This window comes from Perognathus longimembris, chromosome 11 (genome assembly GCF_023159225.1).
Source record: "Perognathus longimembris pacificus isolate PPM17 chromosome 11, ASM2315922v1, whole genome shotgun sequence".
Classification (NCBI taxonomy): domain Eukaryota; kingdom Metazoa; phylum Chordata; class Mammalia; order Rodentia; family Heteromyidae; genus Perognathus; species Perognathus longimembris.
In genome coordinates this window covers 42,947,097-42,963,129 of record NC_063171.1, presented here as the reverse complement: position 1 = coordinate 42,963,129, position 16,033 = coordinate 42,947,097, and the positions used below count along the sequence as shown (strand labels likewise).

Sequence of the window (16,033 nt, the reverse complement as noted above, 5' to 3'; positions counted from 1 at the left end):
AGGTCTTTTCCTCATGAAAGGAGGAGGGTCTCTGTGGCTGACTGGCAGAGAGGCAGCCCTCAGGGCTTCCCCCACACCCTCGTTGGAGGGGCCCTTGGGGGAGGCAGTGAATTTTAGGGCTTGGAGCCCAGGATTCAAGGGTATCCTACCTCTAAGGGAAGGTGGAAGGGAGTGTGAGCGCTGGCTTCTGAGAAGCCCCTACTTCGGGGAAGAGGGCGGGGGGGGGGGGGTGCTGCCCTCCTGGGCCTGCACGGCTAGAACAGACCCTCTGGTGGGGGAGGTGAGTACGCACAGAATGGTGGGCACAGAAGACCCGTCACAGGAGCCCTAGCAGAAGGCAGGTACCCTGGAACCTTCGAGCCTATTCCTTGCTCCCTCAACAAGGCCAACAGGGCACCTGAAGGAAAAAGGCCCTTGGAGCCAGGGAAGCAAAGCCGTGGCCCTTCAGAGAGGCAGGGTGGTGGGAGGGGGCTGAGTTCTGCGCCCCCGGGGCCATGAAGCAGCTTTTGCCCAGAGCCTGGGCAAGGCCCAGGCAGATGTGCAGAAGGGCTGGAGCCAGTGGGGGAAGAGTGTGAGGCGCCCCTTCCTCTGGTGTCTCCAGACCTGCGAAGGAAGGAAACACCATGAAGCATGGAGAAGGGGGCTGGTGCTGGTCACAGGCTCTAGCAGGAATGGGAAGGGGGTGGCTGGGGTAGGAGATGGCATCTAAAATGGGGCTGCCTGAAGAAACAAATCCTCAGAGGCACCTCAGTCCAAGCAGAACCATCTGCCCCCACCCGCAACCCCCAGCCATGAGAGCAAAGAGCAGGGGTACGGGAGAGGGAGAGGGAAGGGATTAACAATACAGAAACCAAAGGCTATTGGGAAGGAAATAGTCAAACAGCCCATGAGAAAAAGGAAGACTAGAAGACAGAGAGATGGAGACCTAGAGGGGGAGAGAGGCAAAGAAATGAGAAGCCAACAGGCAGGCAGAGGGAACTAAGAGAAGAAAGGAGAAGAGGATGCATGAATGAGACAGACACCTGGAAAGAGAGCGGGAGCATCCGCAGAGAAGGCCAGGGTGACCCAGGATGGAGGGGCTTAGGGATGGAGTCTCATGGGGTGAGACCGCCCCCAGCCCCTAGGTAGTGCTCTCATTCCTTTTTGGAAAGGAACAAAGAAAGCAAAAGAGAAATGCACAGTACACAGACCACAGTCACCAACCACTGTTGACCCAAGCACATCCCGCGAGCTGCCCCCGGCCCTGACCCTGGGCTGGGGGGCGCTTCCCTCCGCGGCCCCTCCCCAAATAACAAACAATTGGCTCCAAAGACAACACGCTCGTTCCATGCAACTTACAAGGGCCCGGAGCAGGGGTCCGGGGATGGGGGCTTCAGCCGACAATGGACACGGGCCCTGGGCTGGGGGGCCCCCAGGGTTGGGGGGAAGTTAAGCAGCCAGGATTGGGGCGGGGGGGAAAGGGGAGAAACAGAAAATATGGGTATTGTTCATGGGTTGTGTTTTTTCTCAGGGGTTTGGTCCAAAGGAGATTAAACCACATAAAAGTAGCCAAGGCTCACACATCTGTGGCTGGCACTGGGGTGAAGGGGCCGTGATAATGAAATTCACAGGCAGTGCGCTGTTCCAACCTCCACTTAAGCCAAAATAGCTCCCAAGAGGCCTGCAGATTGCCTTCCCGTCTGTCCTGTGCTCACTCCCTTTGGGGCGGCCGGGGGGTGGGGGGGAAGCACTGCTGTGTAAGAAACTCAAGTCTGGGACAACCACGGCCTGGGGTCTGAGCTTCTCAGAGGGCAGAGGTTCTAGGAGCCAGGGATTTCAGGACCCTTTACTGCACTCTGAACCAGCCCTCTGTTCCCCAAATCCTACTCCTCATTCCATCCAACCCAAAAGAAAACCAGAAAGAAGACACACAGAGACACATGGACACTGAGCACACAAACGAGACCAGATACTGTGGAAAATCTGGGAGTGGACAAAGATAGATACAGACTTGGCTCTTTCTGGGGTCACAGGTTGTGTGTGTGTGTGTGTGTGTGTGTGTGTGTGTGTGTGTGTGTGTGTGTGTTATGATTGAACAATAGCTGAGGGAGCTCCCCGGATCCCTGCCTCATGCCCAGAGTCAGGGGGGGGGTGTAGGGATGGGCAGCCCTGAGGGTGGCACAGTGTGCAGGGGCTGAAGAGGAAGGACACAAGACAGGAGCAGCACCCACCTGGGACCCTTAGTAGGGCCGGTTGGCATCCTTAGGCCGCTTTAGCTGGACTTTGAGGCGTTTCATGCCGATCTGGAACCCATTCATGGCCTGGATGGCAGCCTGGGCACTGGCTGGATTGTCGAAACTCACAAAGCCTGGAGTGAGAGGGTCAGAAGGCCTGGCCTGGTCCCTTTGCCCTCCTGACTTAGGGCCAGAGCCTGTTGCTGTGTTTCCCAATACCACTTTACTTTGCCCAGCTATGTCTAAATGCCTAGAAAATTGCCTGGCGTATAGTAGGCATCCAGAAATTCCTCACTGGTGGGTTTAATGGGTGAATCCAGTCCAGCCATTCACACAAACTGGCGCATTCATTCCAGCCTTCTTTGCACAGTGACCCCTGCCCAGCCTGCAGAGCTTTCTGAGCCCACACTTGGGGAAAACTGCTCCTTTCTGCCTTTAAATGGCTTTGAAGCAAGGCACTGCGGGCTTTCAAAGATGTGATGGCAACTAGAACCCCTCTTTTGAAGTCATATATTCCCAGACTACCTCATGAAACATACAAATTGGGCGAGGGGTTTTGCCTGTCTTTTCTGGTTTGGGGGCTTCGGGGAATTTTGGGTGCTGGAGATGGACCCAGGCATGCAAAGCATAAGCTCCATTCCTCCAGTCCTAAGGCTGGTTTGGGGTTTTTCTGTTGGTTGGTTGATTTTTGCCAGTCCTGGGGCTTGAACTACGGGCCTTGGGCTCTTGCTTGGCTCATCTCAGCTCCCAGCTGGCACTCTACCACTTGAACCATTTTCCCAAGTCCATCCTTTTGGGCTGGTTAATTGGAGAAAGATGAAGCTGTGGAGCTGCGTGCAAGAGGCTCACACCTATAATCCTAGCTACTCTGCTGAGAGATTAGAAGGATTGGGATTTGAAGCAGTAGAGAAAGAGAAGTCCGTGAGACTCGACTTCCAATTAATCAGCAAAAAAGCTGGGTGGGGAGCATGGTTCAAGTGGTAGAGTACTAGCCATGAGTGAGCAAGCCAAGTGATTCAAACTCTACTGGCAAAAACAGAAAAAGAGAAAAAAGAAGTGAAGCTGCAGGAAGAGATGGACTGAACCTATGATGTGCCTAGTATGTGAAAGATCTTTTTCATAGCCTTAGGTGCTCAGGACTTCAAATACTAGGTCTACTGCATCCCTAAATGCCTTCAATGGTATCAGACCTTACCCTAATGTGTACACACAAAAATGTCCATACTTTGTCTTTTGGAGCATCATATTCTTACCAAAACACTTGCTTTGATTGGTGGCTCGGTCAACAAAGACTTTGGCTGAGATGACATGGCCAAAGGGGACAAACATCTGGAGGATCTCTGAGTCCGTGAACTCCTGGGGTAGGTGGTATATAAAGATGTTGCAGCCGTCAGGGCCTGGGTGGCAGTAGAGACAGAAGGAAGAGCTCAGTGACCAGGAGGTACGGGATCCAAGCCGTCAATTCCAGGAAAAGCAGATCTGGGGAGGACCCTCCGAGCTTAGCCCCAGCAATGAAGGCCACAGCTCCCTGCTTGCTTTTATCCCTACAAATGGGGCAAGGGCTGGGCTTAGCACAGGACAATCAAGAGTCCCTGGGTTTAGGACAAGGGCATTTCTATCTCTGAAGCTTCACAGCTAGGAGGACCTTGCCCCAAGCCGGCACCTTCTCTCTGCTGCTGCTGCTGCTGTTGCTGCTGCTGTTGTTGCTGCTGCTGCTGCTGTTGCTGCTGCTGCTGTTGCTGCTGCTGTTGCTGCTGCTGTTGAGGTGGGGGTGGGGGCTGTTGGGCAACCAAGGCTGGAGGCTGCGGGAATGCAGGTGCAACCAGGCTGTAGGCCGCAGGGTAGGCTGCTAGGGTGGGAGAACAAAGAGAGTTCATGGCATCCTCTGACTCCTTGCAGCCAACCTGGGCTCCCTTCTCCTGGCCCAGGCCAGTGGAATGCACAGGGCTGAGAAGTCATCGGGGGAAACGATCCCCTCCCTTGGGTGTGCTGCCCCAAAGAGCCACCCTCACAAGGTATAGACTGGAAAGCCTGAAAGGGGGAGGGGGGCAGGCAGGGAGATTGGCAGTGAGCTGTGAAGCCCAGATCCAGTTTTCTGGGTGGAGGCCTGGGCTAGAGCACCTCACCTGTGTAGTGCTGCATCCCCGCGTAGGCCTGTTGGAGGGGGTCCACGGGGGCCGCGGGACTCTGGGCTGGGGAAAGCATCATGGACCATGAGTGCGCTTGAGACAGCAGGAGCCCCGCCAGCACCTCTGTGAGCAGAGGCCAAGTGGTGGGGAAGGGGACCTGGTCTGGACACGGGGTATGTGAGATGAGGAGGGGAAATGCACATGGCAAGGCGGGGGTGGGGGGAGGGAGGAGGTGAGGGGAGAGCCTAGCGTGAGGAGGGCTGCAGTCTGTGACCTACTCCCCCAAACCCTGGACACACTGCTTCCCCTCCCTCAGCCTCAGCCACCCCGGCCTAGAACAGAAGGAGCATCTGTACTGGAAAAGGCAGAGCAGAAGAAAGCACTTTCAACCCTGAGGCTGGAGATGGAATGGGTGTCAAGGCTGCTGACGATAGGGCGGATGGCTTGGATGGTTGCTGCGAGAGTGTGGACAGGCAGAGAGCCGCACCTGGGTAGGGGTGAACCCCATTGGGATACAGAGCATCAGGGGCAGGCTGCCCAGTGGGCTGGGTGGGCACCGGGCTGTAGCCATTGACACCCAGAGCCGCAGGGATGGCAGATACAGGCGTGGCAGCGATGGCAGGAGGGGTGCTGGTTCCTGGGGAGAAGAAAGCAACAGAGACAGAGCAAAGAAACACACACACACACACACACACACACACACACACACACACACACACACAGATGCAGAAAACCAGTCAGCAAGTCTGAGGGCAGAGAGGAGCAAGCAGACCATTCTCTAACCCCTGAACCCTATGTCTTCCCCTCACCCCACCACACTGTAGTCCCCTTGGTTCTGTCCTGTTTCTGCCCGGCCCAGCCGGCTCTGCACAAACCTCACCTGAGGACGGGGTGATGGGAGTGGCAATGAGGCCATTGGCATTGATGGCGGCCATGTGCTGCATCTGCACGGCAGCCATGGTGGCCATGGGGCTGAGGTAGGCACTGTGAGCCGCGACCAAGGCTGCCTGCTGCTGCATCAGCTGCAGGTGGGGAGGGAAGGGAAGAGTAAGGCCTGTCTTCCTCTCGGCTCTGGGTCTCGAAGTTGGAAGGGTAGGCAGGACATGGCAAGTGGGGAAGGACGTGGGGGTGGCCCATGTCCAGCATGGGGGGACTTGGCGGGGGCATGCTTACAGCCTGAGTGTAGGCGCTGTAGGCTCCAAACTGAAGGGCGATGGGGCTGAACATGCCCAGCTGGGTGGCCACCTGCTGCATTCGGCGGAGACCTCGCTCCTTCTCTGTGTCAGCAAACTTTACCACCAGGCTAGATGAGGCACCCTGGATCATGGAGCCCACGAGTGGTCAGAGGAATGGAGTGCGCATGTCTCCCTCCCCGGGGCCTTCTTAGCACCTGGCCTAGGTCCTGGCCTCATGGCTGGGCCTCCTTGGGAGGCCCATGTCAAATGGGAGAGTCTAACCCCATCATTTCCCTGCGCTAGGATGTGCACAAGGCTATGGGAGAGTTGGGGAATGTGAAGTCAGGTGCTGGAAAGGTGGGAGGCCCAAGGCACAGGAAGGGCCTCTCTGTGGATTCCAGTGGACCAGCCACAGCAGATCCTGCCTTGTAGCTGCCCCGCTGCCCTGACTCCCCCAGACTCCCACCCTTGCCCTCGTGCTCAGTGGACACAGACACAGTAACAAGCTAGGCACTGGTGACTCACACCTGTAATCCTAGTTACACAGGAGGCTGAGATCTGAAGATCAAGATTTAAAGGCAGTCAGGCAGAAGTCTGTGAGACTGTATCTCGAATTAACCACCCAAAATGCTGGAAGTGGAGGAGTGGTTCTAGTGCTAGCTTGAAGTGGAAATAGCTAAGGGGTAATGCCAACCTCTTGAGTTCAAGTCCCAGTACCAACACACACACACACACACACACACACACACACACACACACATATACACACACACACATTAATACAAGCCAAAACCAAATGAAAAGCAAATTGGAACCCTGATGAAATTCCTACACTCAGAACTGGAAGGGGACTAGGGTCGCCTAATACAGTTGCTAGCTGATGCTGTATCTTCTCTCCAAGTTCAGGTCCCCAAGTGCTCCCAAGCTTGCTCAGCCCCAGAGTTGTTTTTTTTGTTTTGGGTTTTTTTTGGTTAGCTGTGGGGCTTGAACTCAGGGCCTAGGTGCTGTCCCTGACTTTCACTTAAGGCTAGTGCACTACCACTTTGAGCCACAGTGCCACTTCTGGTTTTCTGGTGGTTAATTAGAGATAAGAGTCTCAGGGGCTTTCCTTGCCTGAGCTGGCTTCCACAGTCCTCAGATTTCAGCCTCCTGAGTAGCTAGGATTACAGACATGAGCCACCAGAGCCTGCCTTAGAGATTCTTGAGTGGTTGGAAGCTCATCTCCTCTGTGTCCAGCTAATTCTATTTTATTTTATTTTATTTATTTATTTTTGCCAGTCCTGGGCCTTAAACTCAGGGCCTGAGCACTATCCCTGGCTTCTTTTTGCTCAAGGCTAGCACTCTGCCACTTGAGCCACAGCGCCACTTCCAGCTTTTTCTATATATGTGGTGCTGGGGAATCAAACCCAGGGCTTCATGTGTATGAGTCAAGCACTCTTGCCACTAGACCATATTCCCAGCCCCAAGCTAATTCTATTTTAGAAGAGTTCCCAGAGTGCATTCAGCTGACCCAACACTAACACACAGGGACAGGCAGAATCAACATGTAAAGGTACACAGGGCCTCTAAGCCAGGGTCCTGAGACCCAGAAAATAAGTGGGAGGGGGATATGGGAAGGCAGAGAAGAGATGGGAGACAGAGGAAGGGGTTGGGGAATAGAGGAAGCAGGAGAGGAGGGTGATGGAATTTAGACTGAAGTTGAGGTGTAGAGAAGCATTAGTGGCTAACAACCTGTAATCCTAGATGAAGGTTTGCAACCAGCCCAGGCAGGAAAGTCTGAGAGACTCTTATCTCCAATTAACCAGCAAAAACAAAACAAAACAAACCCTGAAGTGTAGCTATGGCTCTCAAGTGGTAGAATGCAAGTCTTGAGTGAAAAAGCTAAGGGACAGGGGATGGGAATGTAGCTAAGCGATAGAATGCTTGCCGAGCTAGCATGCATGAAGCCCTGGGTTCGATTCCTCAGTACCACATAAACAGAAAAGGCCAGAAGTGACGCTGTGGCTCAAGTGGTAGAGTGCTAGCCTTGAGCAAAAGAAGCTCAGTGACAGTGTTCAAGCTCTGAGTTCAAGCCCCAGGACTGGCAAAACAAAACAACTAAGGGACAATGCCCAGGTTCTGAGTTCAGCCTCAGTACACACACACACACACACACACACACACACACACACACACACGTTAGTATAGAAGGAAGGGAGGACATGGTAGTTGTCATGTGCAGAAGTCCCTAAGCAGTCCCTAAGCAGTTTGATTCTTGGGCCAGAACATTTCCTTTCGAGTAGACTAAAAATCTTGTCCCGGGTAGGCAGACTGTGGCTCTGTGGCAGGCCTGGTGGGAAGGGGGGGGCCTGTAGGGGAGCAGGGCTCACCGGCAGCGTCCGGCTGCTGTGAAGTGTGTTTATTGCTGCCTGCGCCTCTGCATGGGTCTGGAACTTCACGAAAGCACAGCCTAGAAAGAAAGGTGGAGGCGGAGGAGAAAAGCAGGTGAGGATTCCCACACTGAAGGCATCACTGCTGTGGGTGCCCACTGCCCAGGGAGCCCGTGGGGAGCGTCGGGGGGGATAAAGGGGCCCAGGAGGCGGAAGGGAGTGGGTGGGCTACCTTTGCTGGCGCCATCTGGCCCCCGGAGCACAGTGCACTCGTCTATGGTCCCGAACGGTTCGAACATCTTCCGGACATCCTCATCTGTCTGCTGCTTCCCTAGCATCCCCACAAAGAGCTTCCGGTCTTCTGGGGGGTAGGGCACAGGAAGACAGGTGGGGTCAGGCCCTCTGGGTCCCTCTTCCCAGCCCCTTCGCCTTCCCTTCCCTGGGGCTTCTGACTCCACTCTCCCCGCGGGACACTAGTGGCTTCCGGGCGTGGAAGGGGACCAGGTTCACTGACCTAACATCCTAACTCTGAAGGATTTGAATTCCTCCTGGGGTATCAGTTTTGCCAGATCTCATCCCCTGGAGCCACACTGACTCATCCTGTCCCCACTGTGGCTGGGAACTCTTCAGAACTGTCAGACTTGCTTTGTCAACAAAGGCTGCCTGGAAGCCTAGGGTTTGGAGGTGGGAAGAGAGGGGTTGAGTTCGAAAGTGAAGAACCTACCTCCTCGACTCTCGCTGTCGGCTGGCTTGACCTGGATCGGCCTGTTCATCTAAAAGAGAGAAGAGAAGACAGCTGCCGGGACCTCCTGTGCACACCCAGGCGCCCCCACCCCACCCTGGACCAGGACCTCCAAGGCATAGCGGCTGAAAGGAGCAAGCTCCAGACCTGGGCACTTTCCCTAGTCCCCTAAATTTCTGATGGGAAGGAAGGGGCTGGACTTAATGGCTGGAAGGACCTGCGGGGATTAGAGGCAGTGGGGAGAGGATGTGGAGGAAGATGCTCATCAGGCATAGCGCTGGGTTCAGGTTGACCAGTGACGCCTGGAACAGGCATGGGTCTTGCTTTCCTTAGGCAAGAACTCGCCCTTCCCCTAGACCCCAGGTCCCGAGACACAGCCTGACCAAGGGGCTGTGCCACCACAGCTGCCTCCACTCCACGAAGCAGGAGCCACAGGGGCCACCCCCGTGGCAAAGCAGCCCCAAGGAGGTCTCTACATTGAGGGAGACCCCGCCAGAGGCCCAGACTTCCTTCTGACCCCTGAAGGTGTGTCTGCCTCTCCTTCTGCCCCCCTACACCCCTTGACCCCAGGGGGAAGGAACTCGGGCAGCACAAAGGGAGCAGATGCCCAGTCTCCGTGGCAACAGGAGAATGCGCACCATGGCAACCGCCCACTCAGCCTGATTTATCCGTCCCCGTCGCCCTGGCGACCGTGGTGACGTCATCACTTCTGCCGCTCTACACACCCAGAGAAGGAGTGAGGAGGGGGTGGGAACTGAGTGTGCTGGGGGTGGGGGATTTGGTGAGGGCTGGGAGGTGGGGGAGGGGCCCCCAAAGCTCCGGGGTCCTGGAGAGAGGTGCGCAGAGGAAGCCCCCAGAGGGACCCAACTGTCCCTTCTGCCTCCCTCCTGCAGTGCAAATCCTCGAGGTGTGAAGCATCAGCTGCCCTGGGTGTCCCCCCCCCCTTCCTCCCCAGGGCTGGATGGAAGTCCTCAATGGCACACCTTCTCCCTGACCCCTGCCCTAGCCGCCTTTGTTCAGCCGTCAGTGAGGATGGTGTTAATTCTCATCCCACTCGCCATGCCTTGTGGTTGTGAGCGACTGAGGAATTACTCCCACAGGTTGATTGCCTTCGCTGGAGGAGGGATCTGGAAAGGGAGGGAAAGGACTCAGGGCTCCTCTGGAAATAGGTTGTTATTGAGGACTTTGACCACTAGGGCCACACCTAGTCCCCACATTCCTCTGATAGTGGGACTGTCTTAGTTCCAGTGACCAAAGAAATAAAATAAAACATGCAAACCAACTGTTCAGTTACATTCTGAGGATGAGGTTAAGTGTACCCTAAGGAAAGGCACTGGACTAGGAGGAGTCAGGAAAATAAGTTCAAGGACAGGCCCTACCACTCCCTAGCTGTGTGACTTTAGGCAAGTAACTTCTTTCCTTTGGGCCTCAACTTTATCCTCTGCAAAACAGTCGTGGGGGGGGGGGGGGCTCCCAGTGTGCTCCAGACAGGTTCCTAACACTGAGAGACCCGGCTTAGAGGGACACGGCAGTGGCAGTGGCTCTGGGCCCTCTGTCGCTGACTGTGTGAGCCAGGTACTCAGAGCCTTGGATCAAACCTAAGCCCCATCTCAAGAAATATTCCTGCCCATGGCCCCACCCCCAGTTCTCTGGGTTTGTGAGCAGCTGGGGAGGGAGGGAGGGTCTGCAGTCACACAAATCCTCCAACCAACCTGCCCCTGGCTTTATCCCCCAATCTGGGATTATCCCATCCGAGGTTCAATCTCCTTAGGGTGTGTGTGTGTGTGTGTGTGTGTGTGTGTGTGTGTGTACGTGTGCACAGCAGCAACAGCATAAGGCAAGACCTGGGGGTCAGCAGCTCAGAGATTCATGGTCATTGACTTCCCCCTCTTCACTGTAGCCCAAACAATCAAAGAAATTCCCCCACCAGCGCTTCAGCACAGCCTCCCCCCATCCCTCCAGAGGCAAAGTCAGAACCAGGGTCACGGCACAGGCGGAGGGAGTGTGAGCGAACGTTGGTGCTACCCCTTCCCGACAGGCCTCTGCGGATTTGCTGTTCTGGTTAGAGATGAGAAACCTGGGACCCGGAGAGAAAGGATGTGGTTCCTTCCAGGCACAAAAATAGCATGTCAATAAATACCCACAGCTGATGTGGATTCACACAAAGACACCCAAGTGCACAGACCACAGCCTGGGTCTCCCCACACCCTCAAAGACAGGCTCCCTGTACCCCCAGCACTCGTTCTCAGCTGCCTTCTTCCTGGCCTGGCACTTCCTGTGGGAAGCTCAGCTTTGTTCGCCTGCTCAGACACACCTGCCCCCTCCCCTGAGTCCAGCTGTGCTGTGTTTACCTGGCAACCAGGCAGGCACCTCTTCCCTAGTTACCACCTGCCAGGCGGGAAGCCCTCCCTAGGGCCTCCAAAAGAAGAAGGGGCTATTTATACCCAACCAGTGCCGAGCTGCCCTCCACCTCATCCATCCTGAAGGCCCACCTCCCAGAAGAAGCCAAAATCGACTTGTCTTGAGAGAACAGGCCCAGGGCCCCGCTACTCCTGGCTCCACACTTATTCCTGGTGTCTTAGTGCTCCTGACCACACACAAGTGGACCAGAGTCCACCTTCCCGGCCACAAGCTGACAGGGAAGACCCACGGAGTAGGATTGTGGCTCAGGGTAAATGGAAAGGATTAAGCTACACAGATAGATATGTCCCTCACAGGTACCAGCTTGAGAGCCACACCCTGTGTGCAGAACAGATCCAGGGACCCGTGGCGCAGCCACCACTGGGAACTTAGTGGGGAGAAGAGGAAATGGGGCTTGACAACCAAAGACACAGCCCCCCAACCCCCCCTTCTTTCTCTGAAGCCTAATAGGGTAGCATTTTCTACATTCCGGGGTAACAAAGATGAGGAGCAGGGAGAGATGACTACATGGTCTGGTTAAAAATGAACCTGTAGTAAGAGGGCTTTGAGATGAGTCTGTAAGAAAAACTTCTCCCACAGAATCAGCAGCGGACATTGGACACACACACACACACACACACACACACACACACACACACACACACACACACACACACACACACACACACTGAGGGGAAAGACAAACAGCAGGAGAAAGATGGGGGTGAGGAGGAAGGAGTACTGAGTCAGACAGAGCTTGGCCATGGACATCTGCTCCCCTTGACTGCCATGAGTCTTCCCCTCAAGCATCTTGTACATCCAGGGTCCCCTGGGAGGATGGAACCCCTCCTTTCCTACTGGAGACTCTTAGGTCCCTCCGGATCCTGCCACCTAGGGCAGGAGTGGGGACTCTGTCACCTGGGAGCTCTGGGGAAGACTAGACTGAGTCATTACCTGATGCCATTCTCCCACCTGGCCCTAGGCAGCTCTGCCTGGGCCGCACAGGCTACTGAGGGGACAGGTAGGGGCCGCTGGTGGGCACACATCACACCTGGGGCCCCCCGCTCACTCCTAGGCCATCTCTCACCTAAGGTCTGCTCTGATCTCCTTTTCCACACTGTCTTTTCCTCATGACCCCTCTGGTTCTACAGGGGCTCTGACATGGAACAACAGGAAAAGACCAACGCCAACAGGACATGAAAGCCGTGGGCTTGATTGGGGCTTCCAGTGAGAACAGGAAAGGAAAGGGAGGTTCGGACTCAGTAGATACCCACCTGCATGTGCCCACACCTCCACATCTGGCCTGTTGGGTGCTTACATGCCTTGGTGCAGGAACACAAGCTCACCCTGGACCCCTGAGCCTGCTCTCACACATAGACCAGTCCCCCACTTTGCAACCCTAGCTACTTTTGTGATGGGATGAGCTGGTGGGAGAGGGACTTGATGTTGGAGTGGTAGAAACAGCTTTGATGTTCCTGAGATCTGCTCCACCCTGTCTCTATTTATTATTTTATTGATTGATTGATTGATTGCCAGTCCTGGGGCTTGGACGCAGGGCCTGAGCACTGTCCCTGGCTTCTTTTTGCTCAGTGCTAGCACTCTACCACTTGAGCCACAGCTCCACTTCTGGCTTTTTCTGTTTATGTGGTGCTGAGGAATCGAACCCAGGGCTTCATGCATTCTAGGCAAGCACTCTACCCCTACGCCACATTCCCAGCCCTCTCCATCTATTTTCTCTGTTTCCTCCCAGAAAAGATGGATGGTCCACACTGTTCTCCCCATCCCATGTGGGGAAGCAGCAGAGGCGGAGACAGCTGTGTCTCCAGTGTTTAGAGGGTGCTGAGCAAATGTTTGCTGAAGGCAGGGTGGAGCCGGGCCTCAGGAAACACTTCCTGGGATCCACAATCAGAGAGAAAACAGAAGCAGGTAGCAAAAGAGGGCAGGTCTCCCTCTTCTACCCACCTCCCCTGCCCAGTTCTGCAAGTGGATAACCAGCTGAGATTCTCTCATCTTAACTTCACTTGCCAACCCAGGTCTGGGACAATCTGCAAGTCTGGTGGAGGAGGAGGAGCACCCAAAGAGGTGTGGCCTCGTGGGGAGGAGGCTACCCCAGAGCCACTCCTGCCCATTTGGCCAGCTCAGACCTGATCCCTTATGATGATGTCTGCCCTGCCCCGGGCTTGCTTTGCCCAGGCTAACACCCAGCCCAGGCCCCACTTGACCCTGCTGTCTTGTGGCATCAGGGGTTCCTGGGGTTCTTCCTGGGAGACAAGAGGGGCATCTGCCTGAGCTCAGAAACCAGCACAGAGATGACAAATCCGGCAGGCCCATCTGCCTGTTCTCAGGGTGGCAGCACCCCACCCCCAGCCCCCAGCCACCTAAACTGCCTCTCTAAAACCACCGAACAGTGTGTTGGGTGTCTCCCACCCACCCTGACACCATTGCCCAGTTTTTCTCCCTACAGCTGAAGTCACTTTTCTCCCAACCAGCTACAGTCCTCCTTCCATCCTGGGTAGTGATCAGGATGAGAAGCGGAAAGGAATTGTATCTACTCCTTATGCAGGTCGCATTTAGTCCATTTAATTGCTCTTTTCCTTCTCTCCAGGTAAGAGACATGCATGCATCTACAGCGAGAAAGATGGGTGCTGAGACTGGGGGCTCCCTGGTAATGAGAAGTAGAAAATATGCTCTGTGTCTTGGGAGAGTTGTGGCCCCCTGCAAAATCTAAGGTCCTTTTCAGCCCCTTGGCCCTGAAAAGGACGAGACTCACCCCTGGAAGCGTCTTCTGTTCGTGCAGGGCGCTCTGGGCCTTCAGGGCTGAATCGCGGGCACAGTATGTCAGGAAGGCACATCCTGAGGAGGGGCATGGGCAGAGAGACAGAGTGGGGGTGAGTCTCTGGTTTCCCCTCCGTAAGTGTCCCCCGTGACACTTTTCCCTTCTAGTCATCTTCTGCCATATGGGCTGGGGAAGATCTGAGAGTAGAAGAAATGGTGCCCTAGAAGTAGGGGACAGAGACCTGGCAGGCCAAATGCTGGTGGTTAGTGAAGAAGGAAGGATACTTGGGGGCTGTTGACAGATGGAGGTGGAGTGGGGGCTCTGGTCTCAGGGTGCAGAGTGTGGCTCTCTCTTCCTCAGCTTCCCTCCTTTCTCCTTTGCCCTCTCCTCCCTCCATCTTGGTTATCAACGTCCTCCTCCACTCCCCTTTCCCGTTTCCTCATGTTTCTCCAACTCTGTAGGAGGCAGGTACGGGTTGGATAGTAAACAGAAAAGGAAAGGGAAGAGCAGTTAATGGAAGCGCCTTTTCCCTGGGCCCAGTCCTGGGAGAGGCTCAATGTGGCCCTGGGATCCTGCTGACTGGAGCTTTCCAAGTTCTGACCCTGGGACTGGCTCTGTTTTGTCAGGACAGCCCTCAGAGAGGCCTTGGGGCATCCTCGCTCTTAACTTTTGAAGTCCCCCACACTCTCCAGGCCTTCTCCTGTACCCCATGTCCTCCTTCTCCAAGCCGTCTTTTTAAGCCTGGGATGCCTGTCCTGCCCATCTCTACTCTTTCTAGGTTGAGCACCTGGCCCCCATCCCAATATTATCTGAGCCTACTCAGATTCTCAGTCTTGCTCAACACACACACACACACACACACACACACACACACACACACACACACACACTTGCTGATCTTCAAAACCAACTCTCTCACCTCTCCAACCTCTGGAGTTCATCCCATGCCGTGCACACACCCCTCCATCCCTGAGACCCACATCTCCATATCCCTGTGGACAATGCTTTACCCCCAAAAGAGCCCTTTTCACTCCTCCATCCTGGAGTGTCCTGGTCACTCTAGCTAAGTTCTCTTCCAATGTCTCCATCACAGTCCCCTGAACTCTTCTTCCATAGCAGCCCTTTGCAGCCACGCTGTTCCTCCAGCTTGGCTGCCTCCCCCCCCCCCCCCCCAACACACACACGGGCCTCCAGCCCCACTCCCTGTTGCCCCTCCGGTCTGGCCTGACCCCTCACCCTTGTGCAGCCCGGTGTACTTGTCCTTGATGACAGTCAGCTCGAAGATCCGACCAAACTGCTCGAAGATGGGCTTCAGGTCCTTTTCCTCCAGATGCCTCGGGATCTGCCCCACAAACAGCTTGATGGCATCCGGCTCCTTCATTGGGGCGGCCCAGGAAGAGGGGCCGAGGGGAGCAGGGAGCGGCCCAAAGGCCAGGGGAGCTGCCCAACAAGGAGGCAAGCGGTGCCAGCCGGGAGCCCAGGCGGGCCGGCTTCCCCTTCGGCCCCCAACCACACTGCTGAGCCGAGGAGAGCAGCTCTTCACACAAAGGAGGCCCAGGGAGTTGAAGTCTGGGGGGTCAGGGGTCTAGGCGGAAGCTGCCATGCCACCAGGGGGCATAGCCCAAACAAACAGCCTCCCTCCCCGAGGTCTGGCCGCTGCCCCAGGACCGGGGCTCCGCGCGGCCGGCGCCTGGAGGGCTAGGCGGGCGGGCGGGCGGGCGGGCGGGCGGGTGGCAGGCACTGGATGGAGCTGGGAGGGAGGGCTGGGAACCGGGGTCGGAGAGGGGAGCCGAGGCTGTGGGTGAGGGGCCTGATCGGGGTGGCAGCCGCGTCAGTGAGGGGGGCCCACTCCGCGTGCGGGGCAGGTGGCTCTCTCCTCGCTTCCCCCGGGGAGGACACCTCCCCTGTGGCGGACGTTCTGCCGGGTCCGAAGATCCCCCGATGCCCGATGCTTGATCTCTGATGGCGGCAGGGCTCCGGGGGTCCCTTTTGCCCTGCCTTCCCCGCCCCCCACACACCCCCTCACCCCCACACTCAGGTCCTCCCCTCGGCCCCCTCCCACCCCCACCCCCGGCCCCCGGGCCTGGGCTGCTGCTGGCTGCTCCCGCCGCCGCTGGGGCTGCCTGCTTTCCCGGTCACCTGGGTCCCGGAGCTCTGCTCTCCGGCCGCGCTCTCCTCAACAAAAACCTCCCCCCTCCACACCCCCCTCCCCACTCCCACCCCCTTTCC

The 16,033-nt window shown here is 56.2% G+C and overlaps 1 protein-coding gene across 1 annotated transcript; it reads right to left on the bottom strand.

Moving 5' to 3' along the window:
• Nucleotides 1–219: 219 nt before the first annotated feature.
• Celf3 (CUGBP Elav-like family member 3) lies at nt 220–15,185 on the bottom strand. Its single transcript, XM_048358134.1, has 14 exons — nt 15,041–15,185; nt 13,799–13,881; nt 8,611–8,659; nt 8,119–8,247; nt 7,887–7,966; nt 5,516–5,659; nt 5,223–5,364; nt 4,830–4,979; nt 4,340–4,405; nt 3,939–4,062; nt 3,877–3,881; nt 3,467–3,610; nt 2,211–2,347; nt 220–603 (listed from the first exon to the last, which is right to left on the bottom strand). Exons 1-13 carry the CDS (start codon nt 15,183–15,185, stop codon nt 2,220–2,222), a joined length of 1,389 nt encoding a protein of 462 aa, XP_048214091.1. The 3' UTR covers nt 220–603; nt 2,211–2,219.
• Nucleotides 15,186–16,033: the final 848 nt, after the last annotated feature.

Bases quoted from the DNA above. Each gene is read 5' to 3' on its own strand.
- Celf3 (XM_048358134.1), bottom strand. From the start codon at position 15,185: ATGAAGGAGCCGGATGCCATCAAGCTGTTTGTGGGGCAGATCCCGAGG. The intron at 8,248-8,610 runs GTAGGTTCTTCA...CCTACCCCCCAG, and splicing joins CGACAGCGAGAGTCGAGGAG to AAGACCGGAAGCTCTTTGTG. The intron at 4,063-4,339 runs GTGAGGTGCTCT...CTCCCACCCTAG, and splicing joins GGGGATGCAGCACTACACAG to CAGCCTACCCTGCGGCCTAC.